Here is a 27,959-nt window from a genome sequence, read left to right on the forward strand (position 1 = left end):
CAGGCCGTACGAGCAGAGTGTGGGTACGCAGGGTTGCGAAATCTCTCCAACACCTGCTACCTCAACTCTTTGTTCACCCAACTGTTCATGAACACGAACTTTCGTCGCTTCATGATGGAGGCCCCCACTGCGGGATCTAATCAGGAGCTGTTGGAGGAGACGCAAATCACATTTGCCCATATGCAGGAAACCAGTCAACGATACGTCGACACTAGTCAAATGGTGAGCTGGATAAAGACCTACGACGACACCATGATCGATATCCATAACCAGATGGATGTTGACGAGTTCTACAACCTGCTGTTCGACCGATGGGAGTCGCAAATGGCGTCCGCAGGCAAAAGAAACGCCTTCCGTGCATTCTATGGTGGTCAACTCGTTCAGCAGGTTCGATCGAAGGAGTGCGATCACATTTCGGAACGTCTCGAACCTTTTTCTGCCATCCAGTGCGACATTAAAGGCAAAACGACCCTTCTTGATAGTCTTCGGGATTACGTTGATGGGGAGATCATGGAAGGAGGTAAACACGCGTGGATCCTTCAGCGATATCCCCAACAAGGCTAATTTTCATCAGAAAACAAGTACAAATGCTCGACTTGCGACCGCCACGTCGATGCTGTAAAAAGGTGCGCACCGACTTTCCTCTATCATGTGGATCTACCCAACTAACAAGCCTGACAGAGCTTGTCTTAAAGACATTCCCGACAATCTTATCTTTCACCTCAAACGTTTCGATTTCAACTTGCGCACTCTCACGAGAAGTAAGATCAATGACTACTTCTCCTTCCCGAACAGAATCGATATGCGGCCCTACACTGTCGAATATCTGAATCAAGAGTCTCCGACGAGCGAGGAAGATGTGTTTGAGCTCGTTGGCGTTCTCGTTCACTCCGGAACCGCGGAATCTGGCCACTATTACTCCTATATTCGTGAACGGCCGTCGACTGCGGATCTGGAGACCTGGCTCGAGTTCAATGACGAGGCTGTATCGACTTGGGACGCTGCACAGCTTGAGGCGGCTACCTTTGGAGGTCCCGACACGAATCAGGTCAACGATGCCAACAGCGTTGCCTACGACAAATCTTACAGCGCCTACATGCTGTTCTACCAACGCTCTTCTGTCCTGAGGGCATCGCGGCAAGAGATGCAAGCTCAAGGCTTAGTGCCACCCCTACATGTTGACATCATTCCGGACCTGCATGAAGTCATCAAGAACAACAATACGGTGTTTCTTCGAAGACATTGTCTGTTCGATCGCAATCACGCCGTCTTTGCTCTTCAATTTTTTGAATTTATGATGTCTTTCAATAACGGCCAGTGCTCTCTCGAGCATCAAACAGAGCGGAGCGCCATGGCTATGCTTCTCGGACACCTAGATCAAGTCGTTGGACGGAGCAAGACGAGCGTTCTCTTCCAGAGATACAAGACCAGCTTGCAAACACGGTTCCGGAACTGTCACAAATGCGCAGAAGCGTTCCTCGACTATTTTGTCGGGCGTCCGGAGGCATTTCGACAATTGGTGCAACGGAACCCCGAGCCATCTTACCGTCTCGCAACAGGCGACATGTTGATCATTGCGCTTGAAGAAATTCGAGAACACGACCCTGCCTATTATGGTCCGGAGGCGCCGCCGGCCGACGACGAAATCCTCGTTCAAAACTCGGCGATCGACGGTGCGTTGATTCTGTTTCGAAAAATCTTTGAGAATTTTCATTGCAACCTGCGTTCGTGGAACGAGTGCTTCCACTTGATCTTGAGGTTTGCTGAGCTGGGCGAAGCTGAAACAGCTGCTCTACTTCACGACGATTGGTTGAAGGACCTCATGTTTGTTATCGCAGCTGACGCCAACTACCCTGGCCTGCCGGAGCACTACGTCATGTTGGTTCGTGGCCTGTCTCGCAGGATGTCTAACAAGCCTCCGTCATACGACGTGATTATCCAGCTTATCAACCATCTGATGAAAGCCCTCGAGCCACTCGTGCAAGACGATATGGTCGAGGAAGCAAACGAACGTCTCGCTCTTTATCTAGAGGACCCGTCGCAGCCGCTTCCTTGGACTTCAGAAGAGGTTAATGTACTGTTCGCTGAAGACAGGGACTACGGCGGCAGCTTCTTTGTGCGGCGACTTCTCGAGATCGATCAAGAGCGACAAGACACTTGCGCCATCATTCGCCGTCTGGCCAAGGGCGACGAACACATGCAGAAGTGCGTGACCCGAGTGCTTGGGAATATGATTTCTGGCAAGGCTGAAATGCACTCCATGGTGCCTTTCCTGTGGGCGGCGCTGACGTTTGTCACCCACTGCAATGATCCGGACACGTCCCAGCAGGTGCTGCAACACGTTACTCAGGCGTGCAGGGTGTTGGAGAACAACGAGGGAAAATCGTTCCTTGATTTTTTCCAGCGAGCGATACAAGCGCTGGTCTGCATGCCGCTGGCAGAAGCCAAACCGGGTCTTATGATGCACCTGGAGCTGGTACCGCTCTGGGGTCCTGGGTTGATCGGATGTGTTGACAAACGATCTGCAAGCCTGGCTCAGCAGTGGATCGAGGGCTTCCTCGTCAGATACGAGACGCAATGGGCACATGAGGACGCAGAATTGCACGACAGGGTAGTCCAGGCTGCCAGGCAGCTCGGTGTTGGCTGCCTTCAGTACCTTCAGGAGCAGTACGTGCTTGCCGAGCGGCAAGTAGTGGGGTCGACGATCGAGCCGCTGCACAAGATGATCGTCGCCAGCGAGGCATATTTTGAAATAGACATTGACGGCGGCGTGTCGCGGGAGGGGTTCCATCACCTCAAGGAAGGCAAGTCGAAGACATGTTTAGCAACCCGATGGACGACGACGCGCTAACTTTTACCTGCAGGGATCCTCGAGTCGGTAGAGCGTCTGTTGATCGACGAGCTGGATGAGGACGGTTCCGGTATGTCCCCTCTGTCGTACTGCAGCGAGACGGATACATTGGAGTCGTGCGAGGCGACGCGATGCTGACCGCGTCACCAAGACTGGGAGGACTCGTCGTCGGATCAGATGAAGAGCATGACGGATGTTCAGCTGCGGGCTCTGAGTGGCTGAAGCACAGCAAGTCACCCAGCTTGGGGCGATGCCGTTCCTGTTCCTGGCGTCCCCCGGCGGGCATCTGAGCGACAGGGGGGGGGGGCGTGGCGGGGAGAAGAATAATTAGACAAGAGAGGCCTGGCACGGGCTATATCCGGACGAAAGAATATGCATGAGGGCGCGTCGGTGTCAGGCGTTTGCGTTTTCGTTTGCGTGAGCGCTTGCGATCGAGTCACTCACTGTTCATGGACAGCAAGAGGGACGATCCGACTGGCTGGGGACGATATGAATTTCATTATGGCAAGCGACGACTTGAGCATAGGTTTTAGGAGCACATGGCAAGGCCCCGCTCTGGATCCGCCATGCCGTGGGCCTGCTACGAGGAAGCCCTTTTGGTAAGGGGGGAAGGGGGGGGCTAAACGATATGAGAAATGACGATTGCATCTTGACCCCAGGCGGCTGAAGAGGAGCACGTGTTGTCGTGCCGTCGTGCCGTGCGTTGCGTGCCATGATTTATTTGTGGTTGACATGTTCCTGTTTACCGCCCAGCATAGAGGCGGCGAGCAGAGTGGTGGCGGCGAGCTAGTGAGTGTGTCGTTTGACGAACCGACGTTGATCATGGCATACTGTAGAGTGCGGGGCGAGAAGGTCGCGACGTTGTCTAAATTAAGCATCCTGAAGGAAGTCTGGCAGGGACTGCAGGTAAGACATGGATCTAGAGGGACGGAGACTTCTTCCTCTGGGCCAGGTGGGGGATCGATCTGTCCGTACGTAGCGCAGAGAGAGAGGGAGAGTGTGTGTGAAAGAGGAAGAAGTGAGAACTAGGTTCCGATTACCCGGCATCGTGAAGCAAGGTTTGTCTACCCTTTACGAGTAGCGTTTCTCTCAGGACAGCACCCGATGGTGAGCGGGGGCAGTGAGGGTGAGAAGATGGGACGGTGATGGTCGAATTGATGAAGCATGGGGGTCCAGCATGAGGCCATAGGCGAGGCAGAACTCGACAATATGAAGCATACCTTACCTAGGTTATCCAGCAGTGGATTGTTGGTGGTCGATGGGTCCGGTTCGCCAGGCTGTCGGTATTGCCCCTCTCTTTTGGCCCCCGCTCACACAAACCCCTGGCGGAGAGATTTCTATTTTAGAACCTCGCTGCTGCATCCCCCCCCCCTCTCTCCCAGCTCCCAGCTCCCATTCCCCATGCCCCCCCCCCCTGGCTTTTGCTCGCAAGATCGACGCTAGCACGGCCTCCCGTTGACGGTGACGGTGACGGGGAGGGTCCCGACGGAGCCAATAGGTGGCGCGCCCGCCGTGCTGAGCCAGAGCCAACTACCGAAAATAGACACTCTGTAGCCGCCGGGCCATGTGGGCGCGCTGCACGATGGGGGAACCTGTATCACAGCGGGGGAGGGAAGAGATTGGGAGGAACGAAAGAAAATTGAACGACAGGAGAATCATCAGGGCGTGCCGGGCTTGCTGCGATCTTCTTTTTTTGGAGGCATGAGAAGGGGTCCAGGGGAGAGAGCGAGAGAGAGGGACAGTGGAACGAGATTAGGCGCGAAATACCACCCCCCCCCCTTCTAGCCAGTCGGCAATGCGTGCGGTATGGCGAAACGGGATTCCCGAGGTTGTGGGATGGACGGAGCACTGAATGGGGCCCTCTGCCATGGCGAGGCGGGTCATGATGATCTGCCGGAACGCTCGCCCCCCCCCCCCTGGGCCTGCACCTCATGCTGGCCGACCCGAAGAGAATGACACGAGCCCCTAAAAAAAAACTTAAGCTTCTGTTTCATGTTGCTGGCGCTTGATGGTGGTGTCCCCTTTCGGTAAGGCCATGCTGATACCGGTGCTGCTGCCGATGCTGGCTGGCTCGGCTTGGCTGTTGTGTCGTCCGAAGGGAACACGGGATGATGGGGTGATGAGCGACGGCGTGATGGGTGATGGGTGATGGGTGACGACGCTGCGTCACCGTGTCATTGCAGAGGAAGTGGTCAGCCACGCTGGGGTTTTGCATGTTTCGTGTTTTTCTTGCAGACCCGGGGAAATATAATCCAGACAACATCTCTCTTTCGCTCTCTCTCGCTTCAATCAACAAACAGACCATGCATGCACCATGTCTTGATTGAGCCTGCGAATACCTTCATCATTTTTTTTGATCGTCGTCTCCTACTGCGAGTGTCCAGGCGTCTTCCTCTTCTTTTCCACCCCTCCTCTCTCACACATCAAGTGCATCGCACAGCGATTGTCTTTACCTTCCCTTACGTACCAAGCCAAACCACACACCATGGCTATCAAGTCACGCATCTCCTCGCCCCTCGAGGCTGGTCCCTCCATCCTCGACGTCCAGCACCTGCCGCCCAACCTGACCGAGGCCCTCGAATACGCCTCCCACCGCCTCACCCGCAAGGGCATTCACACAACCCTCGTCGTCCTGCGCAGAGACTACCAGCTGCCCCTCGCCAGCGCCGACGGCCCCTCGCCCTGGTCGCCAACCCACGCCCGTACGGCGAGCGCCCCCTTGCGCATGCCGTCCTTTGCCACGTCCCCCATGGTCGCCTCCTTCAAGAAGCTCGTGCGCACGGGCAGCGCGAGCGCCGCCTCGGGCGCCGACAGCCCGCGCCTGCGCTGGCCCCTGACGCCCGCCACCCCCGCCACGCCGCTGACCGCCTCGTCCGCCTGTACCGACGCCGGCCACGGGCCCATGACCGCCAACGCGTTCGGCCTGCGCCTCGTGCAGGCCGACGTGCTGACGGACCGCGAGGAGAGGGTGCTGCGGCAGACGATTGAGCGGGCCGAGAAAAAGTTCCGCATCGGGTACGTTCTGTTTCTGTCTCTGCTGCTGCTGCTGCCGCGCTTCGGTCCATGGAGGCTGCAATCGAGGAGAACCAAAAAGACTGACAGACACAGGACGGAATGGCTGTCCCCCGCCACGGACGCCGCGAGCAGCGGCCTCGCGGCGCCGCTGATCCGCCGCTCCCTCGCCCAGAACGAGGTCCTCTTCGCCTCCGACGGCCTGACGCTCGTGTCGCTCGACAGGCTGTACACCTTCAAGGCGGCGCTGGCGAGCTTCGCGCGCACAGGGTCGCCGCTGCGCCTCAAGGACGCCGTCGACGAGCTGCGGCGCCTCGTGCTGGCGCGCCGCCGCCGCGTCACCCGCGGCGAGCTCGTCGGCACGTACCGCTGGCTCGGCCTCAGCGAGGGCGCCCTCGGCGAGGTTGACAGGATGTACAGGCGGGCGTACGGTGGCGTCGGGCGCCGGGGCGGCGTCGCGGGTCTGCGCGTCGACGGGGACGAGTCGGATGCCGAGACGATCATGGAGGACGAGACGGACGAGGTCGATGAGGAAGCGCGGTCCGAGGTCGTACCGGTGCGGACAAGGGACGAGCACCATGAGCCCGACGAGCCCGAGGTCCAGATCTGCGTGGCCATGGCGCCGCTGAAGATTGGCAAGCCGCCATCGCCCAAGGCGGCGCCGGTTCTCAAGCTCCAGACGCAGTTTGACGCCAAGGTGTTCCGGCCTGTGGCCCGCGGCATCGCGCCGCAGCCGCAGCCTGAAGACGAGGAGCAGCTGACGGCGCGTCCAGGCCGGGACAGCCGCCAGAACCAAATATGGAGCCCCGTCTCCATCGCCGAGGTGTTGGGCGACGAGGGGAGGACGGCGCAGAGGCTCGGCCCCATGACGCCAAACGGGTACGAGGACATCTCGCCCATCACGCGAGGCGAATGGGGCTTCCTCATGGGGCCGGGCGGCGCCCAGAGCGGGAGGACGGCGGCCGTGGTGACCTGTTGACGCCAGGGGCTTGAGTGTCCGTCTGTATTTTGCATCTTGTATTGCGTCCAGCCTGTTTTCCCGCTTTCTCTTCTTTTTTGTCACACCATTTACGAGCATACCCATTTAGACGAGATCGTAGCACTCCGGAGAGGGAGAGAAGAGAGAAAGTCTTTCGCAAGGCGACATTTGATTCATAACCGGCCATTTACTGTGGGCATGTGAAATTCATGAAATTCATGAGGGGTATCATTCTCGCTATCCGCCTACCATCCGTACCGGCTCGACGCGTCCTTGCGATTGCTCTTGCCCTTGGCGAAGCTCTCCTCCAGCGCATCGCGGTTGTTCTGCACAGCATTGACGAGCTGCCGGAGGTTGTGCTTGCCTGGCGCGATCGAGCGCACGGGGTTGTGAGTCTGCTCCTGGCCCGAGGCGCGCAGATCCTCGTTGTGCTGGTACTCCTGGTCCGTGTTGAAGTTGATGACCCTCGTGGCTGCGGCGCCCTGGGCGTTGCTCGGGCCGCCGCGGCCAAAGAGCTCGCGGCGCTCGGCCGCCGAGAGGTTGAGGTCGTTTGCAATCGTGTGCAGCGATTCCTTGTCGGACGTGGGCGCCGTCGTCGGTGTCGGGTGGTTTGCGTAGGGCGCAGCCTCGTCTAGGTATGGATTGTACGCACTCGCGGCGGCTTCGGTCTGGAAGAGAGGTTCATAGGCTCCTGACGCTGACGTCGTGCTCGGAGCGGGAGCGGGTTCCGGTTCGCTGTCGAGGGAGAAGAGGGATATCTTCTTCGGTGGCGGCGGCGGCCCAGCGTCCTCGGCCTCCTCCACAGATGGTGCTGCAGCTGCCGGCACAGGCACTGCTGCTGCTGTTGCTGTTGCTGGTTGGGGCAGCTTTTTCGCCGGCTTCTTCTTGTTCCGGGCAACTGATAATGGCCGAAACATCATGGGCTTGCCGACCAGCTTGACCTCTTCTTCAGGCTTCATCGTCTCCGGAATGGATGGTTGAGGCGCCGTCTTGGGTGGCGGCAGCGAAAGGCCCGAACCCTCGCCCTCCCCGCCAGAATCTGCAACCGGGCTGTCGCGACTGAAGCCAGCTTCCGCGCTCGTCTTGAGCTGGAAAACAGGCCGCGACGAGCTGCTGCTGCTGCTGCTGCTCAGCGCAGACGGTCTCTTCGCGGCATTCTTGGGCGCTGGCAGCAGTGAGCTGAAGCCGGCAAACATACCGCCGCCGCCGCCGCCCGTCTTGGTGCGCTTCGCTGGAGGACCATCATCGGCGGACGCAACGTCTTCGCGCTTTGTCTGAGGGAGGTTGACGACAATCTTCCCGGGGTTGGCGCGGTTGACGACCTTTTGAAAGGGCTTCTTCGAGTTTGGTCCGGGTGCTGTAGGCGCTGCAGTTGGTTGGACAGGTGCTTCGGAATCGGAGTCCGAATCAGAGTACTCGACCAGAGCCATGGTTTCTAGTCGATGTATCCTTGGACTTGGTTCAGTCTACTGCCGGCTTCAAGTCTGAGGTGGCGTCGTAGATGCAGGAATGCACAACTCACTGCTGGACAGGGCGCTCGCAGATTCAAAAGTGGATGCGAGGCTACTGAGTAACTGCCTTATCGCACGGTCACTACGGCGTTATCAAGCTCGTGTGGGCCCGTGCATGTCGACCGACATGCGCGACTACGCTCCGCTGGAGCTTCGGCGGGGGGGTTTCACAAGGCTGGAAACGACACCACGAGAGTTGTTCCGCCGCATCGCCAGTCACATTTCAGGGCCTCTCTTCTTTACCTTCTGCCAGTCAAAACACGGCCTGTATCTTCTTTCTCAAAGGTCGCATTCTGGCAATGCGAGGTGCCTTCTCTAAGCCTTTACCGACAGCGCGACGTTACCCCCCTTTCTCCATCCTCGCCATGCGCCTGTCGTGAGTTGACCGATTGACGTTCTTGTCCACCCAGTACCTACAAACCAGGGACATTCGACACAACCTCGGCCTTTTGCAGCAGCCATGTCGGTCTTTCAAAATGAAGAGTATGTTTAACCCCACGGCTTCTATCCCCTCTGGCCTCGACTGATCATCGCAGCCTGGTTGCGTACCAGCTTCGTTGCGGCTACCTGACGGAGATTGCTGATGGAGTCGGCGAACGACTGATCACGCTGAATGACAGCTTCATGAAGTCGTCCGACTTTAAAGCTGTAGGCTGGCAGGCAAATCCCGACTTGAGCAAACGATGCTACTCCCCCCCGATCCCAACGGCCATCGCGTCGGAATACTTCCAGGCCCCCCGCCGCACTGGCGTGACTCTCGAGGACGAACCCGACGAAGCTGGAATCCTGACAGGCGGAGGCACCGATACATTTGGCCCTGGCTTGGCCACCAGGCGGAGGCGGCGGCGCGAGACCCTCGAAGACGACGACAGCAGCGACCTCTCCGACGAAAGCGACGACGACGAGGCCACCCAACGAGCGGCGCAACAGATCCGGTTCGCCAAGATGCCAGTCAGGGCCAGAGCTGGCTCTAGTCCGAACCAAACCTCCACCATGCGCCAAGCAGCCGCAGTCACGTCCTCTCCGCGCGCAGCCCCCGGCGCCCGTCGGGGATCGCAGTCCGCCCTGGAGGTCGTCAAGGAGAGAGCACGCCGGGATACTGTCACCAGCAGCGAGATATCGTCCGACACGGAGTTTGACGCCTCGGCGTTCCACAAGCATAGAGAAGCAGCCAAGGCGGCCACAAAGGCCGTCAGGATACAGGCCCGAATCAACGAGGAGCCTGTCGAGGGTATCAGGCGGGCCAGCACGGACCTGCTCCCCGAGGAGGAGGAAGACGACTCGGACGCCTCCGACCTGTCAGGCGCTTTCCTGGAGAGTATCGACTCGGCTGGTATCCTCGATACGGTTGAACACCCGAATCAGGCCTCGCCAGACCGGCAAGTCGTCGGGACACCGCCGCGCCAATTTACTCGAACGTCCACCATTCGCAGGTCACAGGCCCCCCCACGGGTTCTCCAGGCGCTTCCGCCTCCCCGCCCCATGAGTATGATTCGACCCATCAGCATGATTCAACCGAAAGGGATGCTCTCTGCGGCTCTCAAGGCTCGTAAGACGAAGCCGACAGTCCCATTCGAGAGGTTCGCTAGCCTCTCCGGACAAGGAGAGAATGCCCCGATTGCGGTGCAGATCTACCCAGCATATTCGAACAATCCAATGAAGCCATTCGAGGTTCTCATCCGTCGCATGGTCCACCACGGCGAAGGAGGCGATCGACCAGTCACAGTGGCCGACCTCATCGGGCTCAGCCTCTGGAAGTACAATGATGAAAAGAGAGAACCAGCCATTCCAAGTGATAAGACCAACATCAACTGGTGGACCTTGAGAATGGTCGAAGAGGATGGCGAAGTAGATGATGACTTTCCCCCTTTCGACAGGACCAAGGCCCTGGCGTCCTTCACCACGGCCAATAACAGGGCAGCCGGCCGGATGAGGGCCAACTCCAAGACCCACGATAACTTTGGCCTGGTCGAGGCTTCGCAAGAAGAGTTTGAAGAGAACCAACTCGCCACACCCCAGGAGGAGGAGGAGGAGGCGCCGGCCGAGGAGGCCGCCGAAGAGGACACGACGCCGCGCAACACTCCGCAGCCCACACAGACATTTCTGCCACCGCCCATGGAACCTCGGCCGAACCCCGTCACGAACACGACGTATCGTCAGCAGCAGCCCACGGTATTCATGGACCAGCCGACCGCTGCACCAGCACCAACGCCGAGCGCGACGCGAGGCCAGCAAAAGCTGCTACGCGTCCACCTACACTCTACCGACATTGCTCCTGGTCAGTTGGTCACGCTTGACGTGACGACAGACACGTACATGGCCGAAGTTCTAGACCAGGTCTGTCGTAAACGGCAGCTGGATAAGGCCAACCACGTTTTGAAGATGCCTGGCGGCGGCCCTGTCGTGCTGCTCGACGCCAAAGTCAGCACAATCGGCAGTCTTTCCGACCTGGAGCTGCACCGGCGACGATTCGCAACGGATGGCCCGCTAACGATGACGGGCTCGCCAAGCAGTGCTTCGCCGAAGCTACTGCCATTCTCAGATGGGCCACCGGGGCGCAGGGCCAAACGGACACACATTATGGGCTCCCACCCGTTGGCGCAGCAGGCCCTCAAGCAGGCGGAGCTCACGGGATCCTGCAAGTCATGGACCGTCTGGCGACTGCGGACAGTCAGGATGATGAGCCAGAGCGAGCGTCGGCTTGAGATTGACGGCGAATACGTCCACATCAAACCAACATCTGCACGTGAAGGCAAGACGACGACGGCACACATGACCCAGATTATCGGATGCAAAGTGTTTGCGAAGCATCCAAACCAGTTCAAGGTACGTACTGCCACTGTCTGTTGGAGATGATATGCGGATGCCTCTCCAAGCAGCCGAGTAGCGCCGCGCTTGCGTCTCAACAGATCCTGCTGCCCAACGGCGCCACGGAAGCCTTGTTCGAGCGGAATACTGACGATAAGGTTCTTCTAGCTCATCATCTACAAAGATACGGAACCCAAGCGCTACGATTTCGAGGCAAAGAACCCAACGGAGGCTAACGATATGGTGACGGAACTTAAGAAGATGGTCGCCCAGGTCACCGGCTGACAGCGGCGTGTTTCAACTCACCGCACCGCAAACAGGCAAAGTAGACGGGCTGGATCGACCCTCGTTGTGAAGGCAACAAGCAAGACTCCCCTGAATACCGGAGTTTGTTTCGGGATGGTCGGTCTGCTCATGTTGACCGACCCTTCGCTGAAGACTGGCATGGGCATTCAGAGGCACCAGGCAGGCTGTGACAGGTCAAAATTCGCCGAGCTTCAACGTCACAGTGACAGCGACATTCGGCCGACTGGCCTGGAACGCGGACTTTTGTCAAGGAATCGCGTCACTGATCGGGTAGGGAGGCATCGAAAGCAGGAATTCCATTGCGCCAGCCAACCACAGCGGATCTTAGAGACGCTGGTAACGGAGGATCGCCTGCAGTGGGTAGATGGAGGTTAACACGGATGAGCTGACGCGTCCCGCACTCCAGTTATTGTGGTCCCCACCACACGAACCTGGACTCCCTCATGCGTGCGGCGGGTGATTCTGGCCCACCATGTCGCAATTGGGGATTCGGGTCCTTCAACCGCTAGAATACTGGGGTAAAACAAGGCAAATGGGGGCGGAAGACTGGGGGCGGGCGGCCCTCGCGCTAGCTAGACCAGGCTTTTGCCCGTGGCGGAGTGAGGCACTGGTTGAGTTGATGCGCCTGGGAAGAAGGCCGTCGAAGACCTGAGCATGTCAACAACAACGCTCACAGTCGACCACTGGGCACTTCGATCCACAGCATAGCTCCGATGATCGGTCTGACCGAGGCCTCCTCGACCAAGGAGCGAGAGAAAAGCGTAGAATTCAACGGACAACAGACGACTGACTACACTCCAATGCCTGTTTGTTCGCTTGCAAAACAGCGTGATCACGAATACTAGGGGCTGGCCAGGAAGAAGCAACGTCCACCTATGAGACTGCTCCATCTCAGGAGATTTGCCTGGCTCGGCACTCAACAGGCGAAGTGCGATGAATGGACAGACCTTTGAAGTGAACAGCGTCTCAAGTAACTGTTCCTGCAGAGAACCAACACTGTGCCGTGTCTGGCATCCACACCAGTCTCACATTTGGACGTTGCTTTATTTTGATCGTGTCCCACGTCAAGCTCATGGATGTGTTCGGAACCGCAATGTGCTTTGGACGTCGTCTCCGAAACCTCATCTCTCCCAGTTCTCCCGGCGACTTGGTCGAAACGACGGAACATTGGCAAGTGACGCAATGAACGGAGCACCAAGACGCTGCAACAGTGAACCTGGTTGTTGGTGGACGAAAGCCGATGCACGGGACAGGGGTACCTGGACGCAAGCTACTTGTACCTCAGGCCGGGCAGGGATATACGCTTGAAGCTCAACGGCACCCGATCACCTGGCGGCGGACGTCATGGGTGATGGCGGGGAGGAACCGCAATTGCAGTGCAATTCCCATGTTCCAGCGGCCCTGGCCAGCCTTGCCGCCCTGCCGCCCTGGCGAGATTGGTAACTTGGGGAGTCTGAAGCTCGTCTCGCTCGCCAGCAGTGGCGGTCACGCTCTTGCCCGCTCGCTGCACAGCGCAAGAGCACACAGTACGCCAAGCAGCTTTCATTCCCCAGGCCGGCTTGGCTGACGGTAGCGTCCACCTCGCCTGGGCTAGAGTCTGGGAGCAAGCTTTCTAGCGACCTTCAGCGGGATAGGCAGTTTGTGCCCGGCGCGCGTTCGCATGCGCAAGAAGAGTGCGTACCACGAGCCTTCCCATGTCAGCCGTTCCAGGGGGGGCGGCGAGGATGGGCATTGCGAATCCAGCACGTGTGTTTGGGCCCACCATGTTGCAAAGAAACGGGCAAAAACACGATCCGAGAGTACAGGCGAATGGACTATCCGATGGCTGATCTTGCGTCTCGCTAGGTGCGTCCTTCGCGTGTCTGCGCCTCTCCTTTGCTCCACTACCCAGACATTTGTCACAGCCGCAACAGCCTGAATCGCACACCCATAATACCAATTGGATTGAGAGACAGGGCCGAAATGCGGCGAAGCTCTAGACCTAGGCTCGAGTGGTCGATTGGCCGGCTGGCAAACGGCCTGGACGGGACAGGCATTCGGTCGAAGTCTCTCTCTCTCAAGCACCCTGTCTGTCTCTACCGCCTCTGTTCTGGCCTCGTTGCTTTATTCGGTAACAATTACGCCTTCCCACCCCACACCCTCCTGTCGATCTAGAACGAGAGTGGACTAGACGCACCCCAACATGAAAACAGTCAAGCAAGAAAGCAGCGAGGCTAGCCGGGAGAGAAGAGCCGCCGCCTACGAAATCAAGCGTGGCGAGTGTCCGAGGCGTGGCTTGTTGTGTTGCGAACAGCCACAGCGCCAATGCTGCCGCCGTGGATGCATACAGGCCTAGGTACCGACGGCTCACTCATTGGCTTGTCTTTGCTGATCTGCTGCGAATCTGACTTTTCGTTTCCTTGCTTTGTCTGTTGCTAATTTTTTTTTTCCGGTCCTCGCTTGTGCAGGTCATGCACCAAGCGATCATTGTTCAGAGGACCTTGCCAGTAGTCAGGTATCCTACGATACTCGTCGCTCAACTCGCGCTTCTTGCCAGCCTCTGGGCCGGCTTAAAGGTACATGGCTCTCTATCGATAGTGACAGCCAGACCGCCCAACTGCCTCTGCCAGATCTCGGCCCACTCGCCACCCCGGAAAGTCATGGGTACGTAGCGGGCTACATGGTACTCCAGCAAGCGGCTTGGGAAGATGTTCGAGCACTGGGGCCATGACGGGGCTCGATGAATCCGCTGGACCCACGCCCTGCGCGTTGCCAAAGTACATGACGTGAGGTCCAGGGGAGGGGGGGGTGTGCGCGGTACGTCTGGGTCTGGGAGGTCTGGGAGCTTGCATGGTGGCAGTGGCGTGTAGGTGTGAGTGGCTCGGTTTGTCTGATGGTGCAACAACCAACCGGGAAAACAACAGGAAGAGGTCGGTCCTGAGGCATGAGCGATGAACCAGCTTGGCTACTACTTGCGGCAAGGCGGGAGACAGATCCTGGACCCCGGGTGGGTTGCCTGGTTGCGCAAGTGGGAGGACGCCTCGAGGCTTGGTGTCGTTGCTTGGCTCGATGCCATGTTTTGGAGGGGAGGGGCATGTCACTCTTTTTGCGTTGTCTTGCATCTGCCAGTTCCCGTGAGCTCTCTACATATATAAACCTCGCCCCTTGATCGCAATGCAGTACTCATAGATTTTGCTCCTCATCCGCAACAAGCAATCCAGTACTCCCAACGACTCTCTTTCGGTTTCGAAATATATCGTCTTACTACTATACACCCTAATCACCCTACCTCAACAAACACTCACTACCGCCAAAATGCGTTACACTTCGGTCACTTACCTCGCCTTCGCTTCCCTGGCTGCTGTATGTCGAGCCCATCTTACTTAGTTCTTGCGACTCGTATGCTGCTCGTTCCGTACTGACAAAATTCTCTCAGGCCCAGGAGCTCACCATCACCACCCCCTCGGTCCCCACTGCTGTCCCCTCGGCGGTTGAGTCTGCGCTGCCCTCGATCCCCGATGTGGGCTCTGTCGCCAGCTCCGTCGCTGGTGATGTGACCTCCGGCGCTGGTGCCCTCCCCTCGGCCGCCTCTTCCATCCTCGACGAGGCCAGCTCCGTCATCCAGTCCATCAGCGAGTCCGTCTCCTCGGCCATCGCTGATGTTACCTCCAGCGCCAGCAACGCCGAGGTCAGCTCCTCCATCGCCGCCGCCCAGTCTTCGCTCGAGGATGCCCTCTCGACCGCCACCGACGGCGCCGCCTCCACCTCCATCCAGGAGCAGCTCTCGAGCCTGTCCACCGCGGCCGCCGGCGCCACCGGCACCGGTGATGGCGACTCGCCCGCCCCCCGCGTCACCGGCGCCGTCGCCGTCGGTGCCCTCTTCGGTGGTGCCGCCCTCCTCGCCAACCTGTAAAGGGCCGGGCCCTATCGATCGACGTCTCGCCTCGCTCGCCCGAGGCACTGTAATGAGAAGACACGTGGAGAGTCCTCTTCTCTCCCGCCTGGAACCCGTGAATTGAAGTGTTCGATCATGGGGGACGTAGGAAACGAACGTTGTTGTTAGAGATGGAATGTAATTAGTTGGGAGGGGGGTTCATCAGCATAGTCTCCCACTGTCGGGCCTGTGTCAGGGTGGGCTTTTTCTTCGAAACACTTTTTTTCTGGATTCACGGAGTATAATCAATATACCAATGCATCAACCACGATTCCCCATTCTCACGGCGAAAGCTGAATTCCGGTTCGCGTTGTGACTGCTGTGCCAAGCGAGCATGCCAGCGTGCGGATACCGGTTGAAGTGTCAGGAAGCAAGGCGGACGGCCTGTTGTCGAGTCGAGCAGCTGTCGTTTCAAGGTCGGCAGATGGTGTGATGGATGCGTTGTAGTCGGGATCGGCGATGCGCACTGCGGCACTGTTTCAATCCCTGGCGGGAGAGGAAGGACAGGGGCAGGGGTGACGGAGCGGGGCGTGCAGCTCTTTCTCCACGCGGGTCTGCCGCATGCCTCCTTCCAGCCAGCCAGAATAGTAGGTGCGGGTGCGGAGGGAGACCGCTGGCCGCTGGCCACTGACTACTGGGCCTCTCTCTGGGCGCTGGGTCGCTGAGCCACCCCAACTGATGCCAGCTACCTCAGCGGTGTTGCCCTGCCTGGATGACAAAACAGGCACTCGTCTCTCCGCTGAAGGGACGGGTCACCCAGCTCCTGCTCCACTGTTGTTGATCCATAGCTGCCGGTGCCTACTCGCACCCGCCTCAAAGGTACCTGCCCACACTCTGGATTACATACATGGAACCTCCCTAGGTAGGTACCTGCCTGAAAATACTCACAGTCAGCCTCGGCAACAAGTGCGACGACTTCTCGCCCCCCAACGCGCGTCAGCCGTCCGATCTGATCTGATGTAATCTGTGGAGAACACCAAGTCTGCAGCACGAATCCCCATCACCAGTCCAACCTGCAACCAAGCCCGCTGATGCGCTGGGCGCTCCCCAAAGTGGTGTGCTCAGCTCGACTGCGACATAGAGTGGCTCTGAGGGTGGAGACGCAAAAAAGATCATCTTTTGCTGCATCGCCCGACATGACCAGAGGGAAAGGAAGGAAGAAAAAAATAAAGGACACGGCAGGAAAGCAAAAGGGGCCGCGAATACGATGTCGTACCATGCACAGCAAGGGGGGGGGGGGGGTGTGTCTCTTTCAAAATCCAGGGGCGTCTTTTTTTGCTCGTGTTCTTATACTGTTTTACTAATCTCTTTACTACACTGGCCCACGAAGGCCTTCTTGCTTCTCTTGTCGTGTACACTGGCGGCCGAGGAATCAATAAATAAATGCAATGCAAATGCGTGTCTCTGTCAACACGGCGTCCTGTCCTGCTGCATGCATGCATTCAGAGACAACCCCCCAACATCAGCCCGTGGCGGCGGGGCGCTATGTAACTCTATTCTTGCCTCGCCTTACCTCGCTCTTCGGGTGCTTGCTACCGATGTGGACAAGGGCCCATGTCAGGTTGACGACATGCTGACGGGACAACCGCCGGCCCCCGAATGCTGCATTGCGTTTTGTATTATCGGAACAACGATGGGGGGGGGACTATGGAGTGACAGCGCCTTGGGCTTGCTTCGGGCCCAAGGCGACGTTGTCGCGGAAGGAGGATGGGGAGACCGGGGCATGGCTGGTGATGAGAGAGAAACCATTCAGACATGAGTTTCTCAACGAGAGAGCTTGGAGTGTATCCTTGCTTCTGAAACGGACTGGCGGCTCTGAAGCAAAAGAATCAACCCACACGAGGCTGGGGCGGCAGCCGCCTACCGAGGGGTTGGGGGGGGGGGGGGGGGTAGCTTCTCGCCAGTGTATCTGGCCTCGACTTGACCGTGTGGTTCATGCAAGAGGAGGAGAAAATACTCCGAGGGACCTATCATCATATCATACCATACTAGCTTTGTCATTTTACACAGCAACACGCCTGTGCGTGTAAAGTGGACTGTTTTGGCCCATCGGTATGACCCTGGTGAGCTGCTGTTGATCGTCCCCAGTCATCTCCTCCAAGTGCAGCATGTCTTCAGCCGCTTTTCTTGTGTTGGCTGCTTCGCCTTGCGTGGCCTGTCTCGCTCCATTACGTTACACTGCTGCATCCTCCCGCCCTTGCTGTCGCTGAGGCTTATTCACCCCAGACAGGAGGGACGCCCAGTCTTCGGTTCTTCACGCCTGCTTCACTTCGTCCTTTCCGACGGCGGGTCTTGCCTCCTACCACGGCAAGCGGGCGCAAAGCTTGATTTTCCTCGGGTGTAGACGTAGAAGCACGAAATTTGAGATCGTTTGCCAGTATCTGTCTGTATGTTGGGTGTATGCATGGATGGGTATCATAGAAATCGTGTCGCAAAGCAGCCTGCTTCACTTGCTCTGGCGAGTCTCCCCCCACAGCTTGTCCACCACTTGGAACACGGCCGTCACATCTCGCATCACCTCCGGGTCGACATGACCTCCGGCCACCCGTTGCTGAATCTTGTCCGGATGCCACCGAACCCGTTCCTCCCGCAACCGTGCCGCGAAGTCCCTCTCCCCGATGCCCGCGGCATCTAATCCGAGCACGAAAAACGGCCGCACGAGCGCTCCATCGCTGACGTCTGCTCTCTTCCCGCTCTCCACAGGCCATGGAAGATCCTTGGCATCCCTGGCGCCTGTATCGGCCTCCCACGCAGCCCAGGCCCGGCCGTACTCTGCAAACCGGTCCTTCCATCCCCGCCGGGCCCTCCTTTCCTCCCCGCGCCGCAGACTCTCCTCCATCTCCCTGTTGACCCTCTCTCGCCTGCGTGCATCCCTGTCCTCGCGCGCCTGTGCCTCCTGAGCAGCATCCCGCGCCTTCTTCCGCGCCTCTCGTTCCTCGAGCAGACCCTCGTGCGTCTTCTCCCACATGCGCCGCCGGACGTACGTCGCGTATTCCTCCTCGTTCATCTGCTCGAGCTCGCCGCGGGCCTCGGCCGCGTACTCGTGCACCGGCTGCCCGTACACGGACTCCCAGTACGCGGCGCCCTCGTCGTCGGCCATGGCGTCGAAGAGGGACTCGCGAAAGGCGGCGTCGGGGGAGAGCGGTTGCGGGGCGTACGGGTCGGGCGGCGTCGGAGAGCGGTGCTGTCTCCGTCGATGACGCTTCCGTCTCGATGGCGACGAGGCGCGGTGTTCCGGGTCATCGTCGTGGCGGTGCGACGGGCGAGAATGGGAGGACTTGAATCGGAAGCGCTTGGCTCTGGGCTTGTGGTCCCCCGCGCCGGACATTTCTTCTGTTTCGTAGGGTCGGGCCTCATCTTTCGAGCGAGCTCGGGGCGATCGGTTCTTCTGTGAGTCTCGTTCTGTGTCGCTTTTCCTTGTGCGTTCCCTGCGGGCATGCGATCTCTCTTCGTCTCTGTCGCGCGATGGGCTGGCGGAGCGTCTTCTACGCTTTGATGGTGGTTCGTCGTCGTCGTTCTCGGGGTTGATTGACGATAGAATGTGGCGCCGACGGGGAGAGGTCGGGTAGCCTGACATTGTGTCCGCCTCGTCACAGAGTCGCCGTGCTCGAACACCTCAGGGCCGCGTTGTTGTGCATTTTGCTGGAGGAAGCTCGAGGCCATCACGTCACATGGATTTGTTCGCTGGAAGTTGGGCTTATCTTATCAGCATGTATGAGTGGGGCGGTGATCAACCACCTGTACCTGGAGGCTCTCGACAGCCTCAAGCTCGCCTTCGATCTCGGGATCCTCCAGAACCTCCTGTGTCCTTTTACGCTTTCTCCTTACGAGCATGTGACTTCTCTATGACCAGAGTCTGTCCGATCGCGAAGCGGCAGAATTCCACTACCTCAGCCGACGGGCTACATTGCTCCCATGTCCGAACCAGCTGATATCGTTGGCTCTCGCTCTTAACAAGGCTTGTAAGATATCCAAGAAGAACAAGCTTCTTTCCGGTGGCTTTATTCCTACCTATTCTCTTAGACCTGCGATTTCGCCTCGCAGACGCCACGTAGCAGGGGACCAACGCCATACTGCGGTGTCAAGGTCAGGGACGCGAACAAGGCCGATCGCGCATCTCTCGAGCATGCAGGTGATTTGACAATGACTGCGAGTATAGCTATGACATGACTGCATCTTACTGTAACGCAAAGAACCTCGAAATGACGTTCAATGTGCTCCAGTCTCGATCCCGTCTTGCCTACGTGAAGACCACTTACATCGATCCACTCAGACTGCAGAGCTATAATTCCATGACTTCAGCTTCTATCGATGGTGCAAACAGACCATGGTAGACCTGTGGTGCTGCCAGTCAGCGCGGTGGCGTTCTTCATGTGTACACTCAAACCAAAACCATGGCCACGTCTAATCCCGAATCACTCCATTGGCTTGGCTTGCTACGTACGGAGGTCACCTCCTGCAAGAAGGATTCTGAGTTCTGCCATCGAGACCTTAATATATGCTTGAATCTCTTATCAAAGCCATTCGATATGGTAGCCTGCAGTCGGGTTCGTTCTTCCTCATCTCGCAGTTGCAATGCTGATCATAGTATTCATTTCTGAGAAAAAGCAGACTTGACCTGAAGCTGCCATTATTACATCAGTTCTATTCTCAAATTACACAGTAGCTCTCTCGAAATCCCCCCAGCCCCCAGATAACACATTCATCATGAAGGCTCTCAGGAACTACTTTGTTAGTGAACACCCAGTCGACCAAATCAATACTCCAGGAAGCCGTTCCGAGTCGGAGAGCTCCCGGCGGTCTTCTACAAACCATCGAAAATCCAGTTCACTGAAGTCCCAGTCTTCCCAACCGCCCCCTCGCACCAATAACAAGCCAGACACATGCTTGCCCGTCTGGGCAGGACAGGATCTGGGTCATGTTGCAGACATCAGAGCAGAGATTATGGTACAGAACCTGTGGCAAGACCAGTTGCGCAGAGTCTACGCGTCTGGATTTGACCCAGAGGAAGGTGCTGTTCTGAAGAAGGGCCGGGGGGACTACATCTGTGCTCCAGCCAGCCTGGAAACGATCCCGAATGGCTTCTTCGAGATGGTCCGCCAGCTAAACGTCAGCGTGGGTAAGTCCCTCCAACCTGCGGGGACCAGCCACTAACCTGGGACAGTGTGCCATCACAGTCAACTCACCGGTTGTTCAGTCCATCATGCTGAGGGTGCCCGACCACCTCCAGTCGCTCCCAGTATCCGATGGCCTAAAACTCCAAGTGCTCCCGAGTATGAGGCACCTCCCCAGCTGCCACAAGCATCATTTTGCCGCCTTTGTCAAGGACCCTCCGATGTTGGTGGTGTGGGACGACGATCCGCAGAAGGTTCTTTCAAGAGCCGAAAATATCGAGCAAATGATTGTCAGATATGTCTGGCATATGGCTGAGGAGTTGGACCAGCGGGCCGAGAAAGGACACACGCTGGAGTCTATCCCAGAAGAGATCTCACTAGCGGACCTGGAGAATGGCATCGTCGCTGAGGTGAGGCCCTTAAAGCTCAGCAGCTGCATCATTGTATCTCTTGCTCTCTGCCTCTCCATCTCTTGTCTCGGCCTTGGTTGGAGAGCCTTGGCTCTGCAGACGACCGTTGACGGCTCTTACTTGAGGATGTGTCTCGTCATCGTTGCACCGCTCACAATTGCCGTCAGTCTTGTAGGTGGTCTTCTTATACATTGTTGGTTCCTGCTGCTAACTTGATCTAGTTCTTCTTCCTCATTATCGTGGCCGATATCTTTGAACTTGTAGGCCCTGTTGGCTGCGTTGTTGAGAACTCGCAGAACTATTCAGGCAAGGCTCCGCGACGTCTAGACAGAGCCCAGGGTTCATTTCCCCACGTCACTATACAGATGCCGGTCTACAAGGAAGGCCTGAACCCTGTCATCAAGCCCACTGTTCTGTCAGTCAAGACTGCCATTTCAACATACGAGATGCAGGGAGGGAGCGCCAACATCTTTGTCAACGACGACGGTATGCAACTGCTATCTGAAGACGAGGCGCAGATGCGTCGGGAATTCTATGACGAGCACAACATCGGCTGGACGGCTCGGCCAAAGCATGACCCCAAGCCCAAAGACTCGACGGCGCGTGCTTTCGTCCGGCGAGGGCGATTCAAGAAGGCGTCGAATATGAATTACGGCCTCAGGATCAGTAACCTGATCGAAGGCAAGCTCTTGACCGTGGAACGCAATGAGAAATGGAATCACGACGCGGAGTTAGAAGCATACAGACGATGCATGGACAAGGTCATTGAAGAGGATCAAGGACGCACCATGGCCGGCGGCAACGTCCGCATCGGGGAGTACATTCTCCTGATTGATTCCGATACCAGAGTCCCAAGTGATTGTCTCCTCGATGCCGTCAGCGAGATGGAGGCATCGCCACAGGTCGCCGTTATCCAGTACACATCAGGTGTGATGAATGTTAGCGACTCGTTTTTCGAGAAGGGGTACGTTTTGCCATTGCCGTTCAAACTTGAGCTTTTCGTTGGATAATTACTGACGTTTGACCCCAGAGTTACTTGGTTTACCAACCTGATTTACACCAGCATCACCTTTGCCGTGGCCATGGGCGACATTCCACCCTTCGTAGGGCACAATGCTATCATGCGATGGTCAGCGCTGCAGGACGCTGCCTCCTACATCTGCGAGCATGACAAGTGCGAAAAGTTCTGGTCCGAATCCCACGTCTCCGAGGACTTTGACATGGCGTTGCGACTGCAGACCTCGGGCTACCAGCTGCGCTTCGGGGCCTACACAGGCGACGGCTTCAAGGAGGGCGTGTCACTGACCGTCTATGACGAATTGATGCGCTGGGAAAAGTACGCGTACGGCGTGAACGAGCTGCTGTTCCATCCTCTCCGAAAGTGGCCCTACAGAGGTCCCTTCACGCCGCTATTCCGCCAGTTCGCTTGGTCGAATATCCCATTCTACAAGAAGTGCACCATAATGGCATACATCACGACATACTATGCAATTGGTCTATCGTGGCCATTAACCCTGCTCAACTACTTTCTCACCGGTTGGTTTTTCGGCCACTATGATAAGTACTATATCGATTCGTTCGCGGTCTATTTCGCCATTATTATCGTCTTTCCTGTAGCGAGCAATGTCTGTCTTGCTGTGCTGCGTTATCGGCTGGGGCAACAGGGCCTCATACAAGCTCGTACGTGTGTCCCTCTCTTCTTTGAGTGACCTTCCTGCATCGTATCAGCCCGACACAGAGGCTTGCTAACGACTCAGTCATTTCCAACTTCAAATGGGCTCCCCTCTTCACCATATTTCTCGGTGGCATCTCACTTCACGTGTCCAAGGCGCTCCTCTGCCACTTCTTCGAAATCAATATCCAGTGGGGCGCAACATCCAAGGAGGTGGAACGGTGTAATTTCTTGGAGGAGGTTCCCAAGATCCTCAAGAGTTTCTGCGGTACATTCCTCTTCTGCTTCCTCATGACGGCGCTCATGGTATGCGGCATGTACCTGTTCCCGCGGGTCTGGCGCATCGACGAGTTTGCTTCCATCTACCCGCTCGCGAGCGTGACCGTGTGTCACTTTTTGCTGCCCGTTCTGTTGAATCCGGCCTTGATGAAGTTCAGTTTCTAGAGGGCTGCATTGAATGGGAGAGTGTGCCATGATGGTCCAGGCTGCCTGGTTTCTGTTTGTTTTCGAGGTGCCGTAGTCGCTGTCGTCTTCCGACGCTGCGATACAATGGTGGCTGATTTGATTTTGTTAGGTAGCTAGGATATATATTTTGTCAGACCTGTATTTGTCGGCGGCCCGTCGCGGCCGTGCCATTCGACTTGGTCGTCCTGCAAGCCTGTCTCGTTATAGGTAGCCTTAGTTGAGTCGCAAGCAAAAGTCGAAACTGAGCAGCACCATCGGTTCCAAGGAGAACCAGAGTAGGCTGAAGCGACAACTAATACATACCGCTTGTATAAGTTAGATCTTAAAGCAAATTGCGCAATCTTCTAGATAAAGTTATCGAATGCCTCTCAACTGTCGTCCACGCCGTAGTCATCCCACCTACCTAGGCAGCTAGGTAGGGCTGGCGTACTGAAAGGTCTTTCAGGGGTAAGGGGCAAGAGCTTGGAGGCTGGCACCAGCCAATTGTGGGGAAGCGGAGCTTGTGTCGGGAAGCATAGACCCGCCAGGCCCCTGCCTTTCCTAGATGACGTACCGAAGTCCACTGTGAGCTGTGACGTGACGACATGTTGTCCGTCGAGCACTCTTTCCCGGTGGCTGTCCCATCTTGCGGCTCTCCTTCTCAACCAGGTGGTGGGTGTGTCCTTCCCATATCCCATTTTGCCACTGAACATTACAGATTCCAGGTAATGGAAGCCTCAGTACACCGTAGAAGGGCGTCTCTCAAGCCGTAGCCAGAGCACCAGGCTCAGGAGTTTATTATTGGCCGATGAAGATGGACAATGCGCTTTCGATATGAATGTTTGGAAGCACAAGGTTGAGAAACCCGCACTGAAATATCCACCCTCCATGAGGCAAATCCATCACACCCACTCGGCCCGAGCAGCGTCGTCATCTTTCAATGGGCCGCTGGCGTAACACCACGCGCGCCACGCCTGTCATCCCACACTTCCAGCGCCCGCTTGACAATATGACATCGATGGCGAGCTGACAAGGCTGTTCGAGTTGAAATTAGGGGGAGGGGAAGAGGAACTATATCTCTTGGGTACATCCGGCTGCTTTTCCTCGGAGGGAAGCTTCTCTCCGAACACAAGACACAAGCCATACTACCAAACCTCCACCTTCCAAGCACCGCCAAACCTTGCACAAGCTTTTCAGACGCCCCCCGGACCAGAAGGTTCACTTCGCAGGCCTATCGCTCACGCCACGCTGCCATGTCCCAAGACGTCGTGCGTCCCACCACCCCCCACCGTTCCGCATCTGCCATTCTCCTTTCGGACCTCCAAGAAACTGACCGGCGCCTCCAGCCCCACCACGTCTCCGGCCTGCACGGCGCAGACTCCCTGTCCTACACCCATTCTGACTCCAGCCTCGGCGCCTCCACGTCCTCTGGCCTGCCGACCTACGAGCAGCGCGCCCAGTCCTCGGGTCTCGGGCTCGGCACCGGCCCCGCCAGCGGTCCTGGGCCCTCGCTGACGGATCCCACGCTTCGGCACCAGCAGACGACGATGGGCACGGAGATGGAAGGCACCGAGACCACGCACCGTAACCCTGACGGCACGGTTCCGACAGAGATCGCCTCCGAGGCCAGTCACGCCGGTACACCGCATGGCGACGCCGCCGCCCCGCGTGTCAGTCCTGTCGGCCAGAGCCAGGCCAAGGGCGACAGCAAAACGGGCAAGCTGATGGAGAAGGCGGGCGTCAAGCTGCACAGCGCCAAGCTGGCCGAAAAGGGGGAGGCCAAGCGGGAGAAGGCGGCTGGCGTCCCCGTCTGAGCGGATGGGCGAGCGAATGAACGAGAGGATACTCGTAATGACCTTGTTTTTCAATTTCCCTAGACACATTTTCAAATAATTCTCAGACGCCCAATGCTGTCATTTCCACATTTCAGATCATGCTTCGTAACCCCCTTCCCAGACTCTCACTTCTTCTCCCGTGTCCTCAGAAGTCACGCGAGAGCTCTCATCGCAGAAGCTTCGTCACCCGCACAAGCAGCACGCCCTCGGTGAGATGCCCCTCGCAGTCAGACAGGTGCACGAAACGGTAGCCACCGCGCAGCCTGTTGAGCCTGACGCACGCCCACGCCGACAGATCGTCACGGCCAAACTCATCGTCGCGAACGGTGAAGCGCACAAACGCGAGCTCCTCGACCACGCCCGTGATGCCCGTGAACTTGAGCGCCTCGCCGCCAAAGTCCGGATCGCGCCCGCGCAGCGTCTGCGTGCGCTCCTTGTACTCGCCCTCCCTCTCCTGCCCGTCGTCGGCGATGTGCTCCTCGGGCCCCTCGATGTGGAGCTCGACCTTGACATATGGCTTGAAGCCCTTGGCGTCGTCGTCGCCTGGCGGCAGCGGTATATTCTGCGCGGCGAGAATGTCAATCTGCAAGTCCAGCGTCTTGCGGATGATCTGAGAGGCGGGGACAACATTTTCCACGTGGGTGACGCCCTTGGAGCCGCGGTAGCCCTCGGGCTTGAGAACGTAGCCGTGCGTGCCAGCGAACATGCCTTCGTTCAGCATCATGCCTTCGTCCCATCTCTGCCAGTTCAGCGCCACGATTTGGATGCCCTTGCGCCAGAAGGGGGCAGGATCAAGGTTGGAGGATCTGATGCGCATGCCTGAAGGGTATGCGCGCATCATGTAGTTCTGATTGTGCGCGAAGAGAGCCTTGCTGTTCTCCTCGTGTACGTCGATAACCTTCTTCTCAGCGAGGGAAAAAATGTGCGTCGGCATGGCGGCCTCAGGCTGGTCGAGGCTTTTGAAAGAGACGCCGCGGCTGTTGAAGCCCAGATCGCTGAGCTCCTGCGTGATCTTGGATGGCTTGGCTTTCTTGCCATCGGCAGGCGTCTCATCGTCCTGGTCCGGAGTGTCGCGTCCGGGTGAGCTACCAGGAGGAGCGTACTTGACCTTGACGATAATCTTGTTCCTCAGCTGGCCGGGTTGGGGCAGCTGCGTGGCCTCAGCATCGGGAGTGGGAACGAGCAGCTCGGCCCAGACCTCTTTCATGATTTTCACCATGATGCTCTGCTGCTCAGCGCTGCAGTGCACTTCGAGACTAGCAATCAGCGGCGTATCCGTTGTCTTGAAGGCGTAGTCGCGTATGGTGACACAGACATCGCGGAACGAGACCTCCTTGGTAAGGGTATACCCGTGGAGCACACGTGGCTCGACAATAGCCAGTTGCGGAGAAGGTGTCTTCTTCAGCGTCGCGGGTTCAGAGGACGCAGCAGGGGTCTTCGTTTCGCTGCTGCTGGGCTTCGCGGCCGCTTCGGAGCCTGTCAACGACAAGCGTTTAAGCTTTCGTGCGAGCGGATTCGGCACCTTGTCCTTGAGTCTCTGGAGTCGGCTCTCCTTCTTCTTGGGCGCCGAGGCTGCGGGGGCAGTTCCTTCCTCGTCGCTGCTGATGGAGCTCTCCGAGTCCGAGTCGTCCCCGTCCCAGACATCAATCTCAATGCACCTGCAGCCGCGAAGCAGGACGTTCTTGTAGGCATCGGTGCTGGACTCGCTGTAGAGCTGGTTGCCGGTGAGGTAGGTGTTGTGGCTCGAGCTGATAAAGTAGCTGTGGAGAGGCCATGACAGATCCTGATCCTTCGGGGGCGCCGTGACAGCCGAAGAAGCGGACGTCATGTAGGCGAGAAATTCATCGTAGCTGAGGCCGTCTGTCGAAGCGATGCCGGGCTGCTTGGGTGGAGCATCTGTGTCGTGGGCGTCGCCCTGGACGTTCTTCAAGAATGAGGCGATTTCCTCTTGCTGCCAACGCCCGTCTGCGCCGGCAGTGGAGTTGAATACGCTTCTCAGATGCTTTTTGATAGGATCATTCAGCGTCTTGACAATTCGCTGCGTCTCGCTGGCGCCACCGCCAACCTGGGTTCCGCCCAGGGAGGGGGCCGTTTTCTGATCAGCCACCATGACGGAGCAGACTACGAAGAGCACATTACGTTAGCACGGCCTGGAGAAGCATCATATCTCAGGACAAAGACGAAAGGGGGTTTCTGAGGTCTCAACAGACGCGTGCGGTGGCGTGTCAGCAGCAAGGCGGCAGGCGATGGAGAAGGAATAGTTGAGGGGCTCTAGGCAGTACCTATGCCGAGAGGGGTGGGTCGAGTACCAGACAGCAACTTACATGTGTGTCACGTTAGGGGCAGTCGAGAGATTGCTGCAAGCTCCTGAGGACTGTGACGTCCAGTTGAACAGTCTTATGAGTTATTTGCGGTGGATGAAAGTGATGTGCACCCAAGATGATCAGCGTGTCGTGTGTCCTGTATCGTCGTCGCTTGGCCTTGATTTGAGGTGGTCCAGACCTCAGCTGGAGGGGCTCGAGCAGGGGTCCTTATCGATAAAGCTTCCCCCTCCCCTCCCTCACTGCAGTTGCAGCCAATGCTTGCTTACTGCCCGGGTCATGTCGTTAACAATAGGCAGGACAAGAATGCAGTTTTGTGATTGAGAGGTGTGTTCAGTGGATCGAACAGTAACCCAGTTTGCGGGGGTCTTTTCTCGTTTCATGGTTCTTCCCAGGAAGTCGAGGAGCGCAAGCCGCTAGACTCAGGGCGAGACGAACGGTCAGAGGTGAGAAGGCCGCTGTGAGATCGATCTCGGGGAGGCTCGGACGGGCCACAGCCGAGATCAAACCTGGTACCCTACGACAGATGCGGCAGCCTTGAACTAAAGAATTCGGTGATGCAGGACATTGTATGGATGCGGCCAATCTTATTGACGGGCCATTGAGTCAGGAGCCGGCGACTCTCTCGGAAAAGCAAGCATCTTCGTCACCAGGCCCTCACCTGGCCGCGGATACTCGCAGCTGCAATCAAGGCTACTGTATACACAACTGCACCAACAAGACGCCCGTTGCGTATGCTGTGAATGGATCTCGGAGACAGCAGATGTTCATAAGGTCTAGGGG

General features: G+C 57.6%; 9 protein-coding genes across 9 annotated transcripts; 6 read left to right on the forward strand and 3 right to left on the reverse strand.

The window, feature by feature from the left end:
• Positions 1-180: 180 nt before the first annotated feature.
• On the forward strand, positions 181-3,073 carry USP34_2 (Ubiquitin carboxyl-terminal hydrolase 34; the record flags this gene model as incomplete). The annotated part of the gene is made up of 5 exons (XM_028640003.1): positions 181-520; positions 575-626; positions 682-2,819; positions 2,865-2,921; positions 3,003-3,073. 5 exons carry the CDS (start codon positions 181-183, stop codon positions 3,071-3,073), a joined length of 2,658 nt encoding a protein of 885 aa, XP_028495668.1.
• Positions 3,074-5,336: 2,263 nt separating this feature from the next.
• On the forward strand, positions 5,337-6,842 carry D7B24_005859 (uncharacterized protein; the record flags this gene model as incomplete). Its single annotated transcript, XM_028640004.1, has 2 exons — positions 5,337-5,866; positions 5,960-6,842. 2 exons carry the CDS (start codon positions 5,337-5,339, stop codon positions 6,840-6,842), a joined length of 1,413 nt encoding a protein of 470 aa, XP_028495669.1.
• Positions 6,843-7,087: 245 nt separating this feature from the next.
• Positions 7,088-8,272, reverse strand: D7B24_005860 (uncharacterized protein; the record flags this gene model as incomplete). Its single annotated transcript, XM_028640005.1, has 1 exon — positions 7,088-8,272. The coding sequence occupies one exon, from the start codon at positions 8,270-8,272 to the stop codon at positions 7,088-7,090; it is 1,185 nt and encodes a 394-aa protein (XP_028495670.1).
• Positions 8,273-8,813: 541 nt separating this feature from the next.
• Positions 8,814-11,446, forward strand: D7B24_005861 (uncharacterized protein; the record flags this gene model as incomplete). Its single annotated transcript, XM_028640006.1, has 3 exons — positions 8,814-8,836; positions 8,890-11,179; positions 11,330-11,446. 3 exons carry the CDS (start codon positions 8,814-8,816, stop codon positions 11,444-11,446), a joined length of 2,430 nt encoding a protein of 809 aa, XP_028495671.1.
• A 3,315-nt stretch (positions 11,447-14,761) lies between these two features.
• D7B24_005862 (uncharacterized protein) lies at positions 14,762-15,359 on the forward strand (the record flags this gene model as incomplete). Its single annotated transcript, XM_028640007.1, has 2 exons — positions 14,762-14,809; positions 14,883-15,359. The coding sequence occupies 2 exons, from the start codon at positions 14,762-14,764 to the stop codon at positions 15,357-15,359; spliced, it is 525 nt and encodes a 174-aa protein (XP_028495672.1).
• A 2,467-nt stretch (positions 15,360-17,826) lies between these two features.
• Positions 17,827-18,957, reverse strand: D7B24_005863 (uncharacterized protein; the record flags this gene model as incomplete). The annotated part of the gene is made up of 1 exon (XM_028640008.1): positions 17,827-18,957. The coding sequence occupies one exon, from the start codon at positions 18,955-18,957 to the stop codon at positions 17,827-17,829; it is 1,131 nt and encodes a 376-aa protein (XP_028495673.1).
• Positions 18,958-20,087: 1,130 nt separating this feature from the next.
• D7B24_005864 (uncharacterized protein) lies at positions 20,088-23,020 on the forward strand (the record flags this gene model as incomplete). Its single annotated transcript, XM_028640009.1, has 5 exons — positions 20,088-20,499; positions 20,558-21,075; positions 21,126-21,868; positions 21,935-22,584; positions 22,662-23,020. The coding sequence occupies 5 exons, from the start codon at positions 20,088-20,090 to the stop codon at positions 23,018-23,020; spliced, it is 2,682 nt and encodes an 893-aa protein (XP_028495674.1).
• Positions 23,021-24,273: 1,253 nt separating this feature from the next.
• D7B24_005865 (uncharacterized protein) lies at positions 24,274-24,834 on the forward strand (the record flags this gene model as incomplete). Its single annotated transcript, XM_028640010.1, has 1 exon — positions 24,274-24,834. The coding sequence occupies one exon, from the start codon at positions 24,274-24,276 to the stop codon at positions 24,832-24,834; it is 561 nt and encodes a 186-aa protein (XP_028495675.1).
• Positions 24,835-25,021: 187 nt separating this feature from the next.
• Positions 25,022-26,965, reverse strand: D7B24_005866 (uncharacterized protein; the record flags this gene model as incomplete). The annotated part of the gene is made up of 1 exon (XM_028640011.1): positions 25,022-26,965. The coding sequence occupies one exon, from the start codon at positions 26,963-26,965 to the stop codon at positions 25,022-25,024; it is 1,944 nt and encodes a 647-aa protein (XP_028495676.1).
• Between the last annotated feature and the right edge of the window lie 994 nt (positions 26,966-27,959).

The sequence above is a fragment of the Verticillium nonalfalfae genome (assembly GCF_003724135.2).
Source record: "Verticillium nonalfalfae strain VnAa140/NRRL 66861 chromosome Unknown scaffold_39, whole genome shotgun sequence".
NCBI lineage: Eukaryota > Fungi > Ascomycota > Sordariomycetes > Glomerellales > Plectosphaerellaceae > Verticillium > Verticillium nonalfalfae.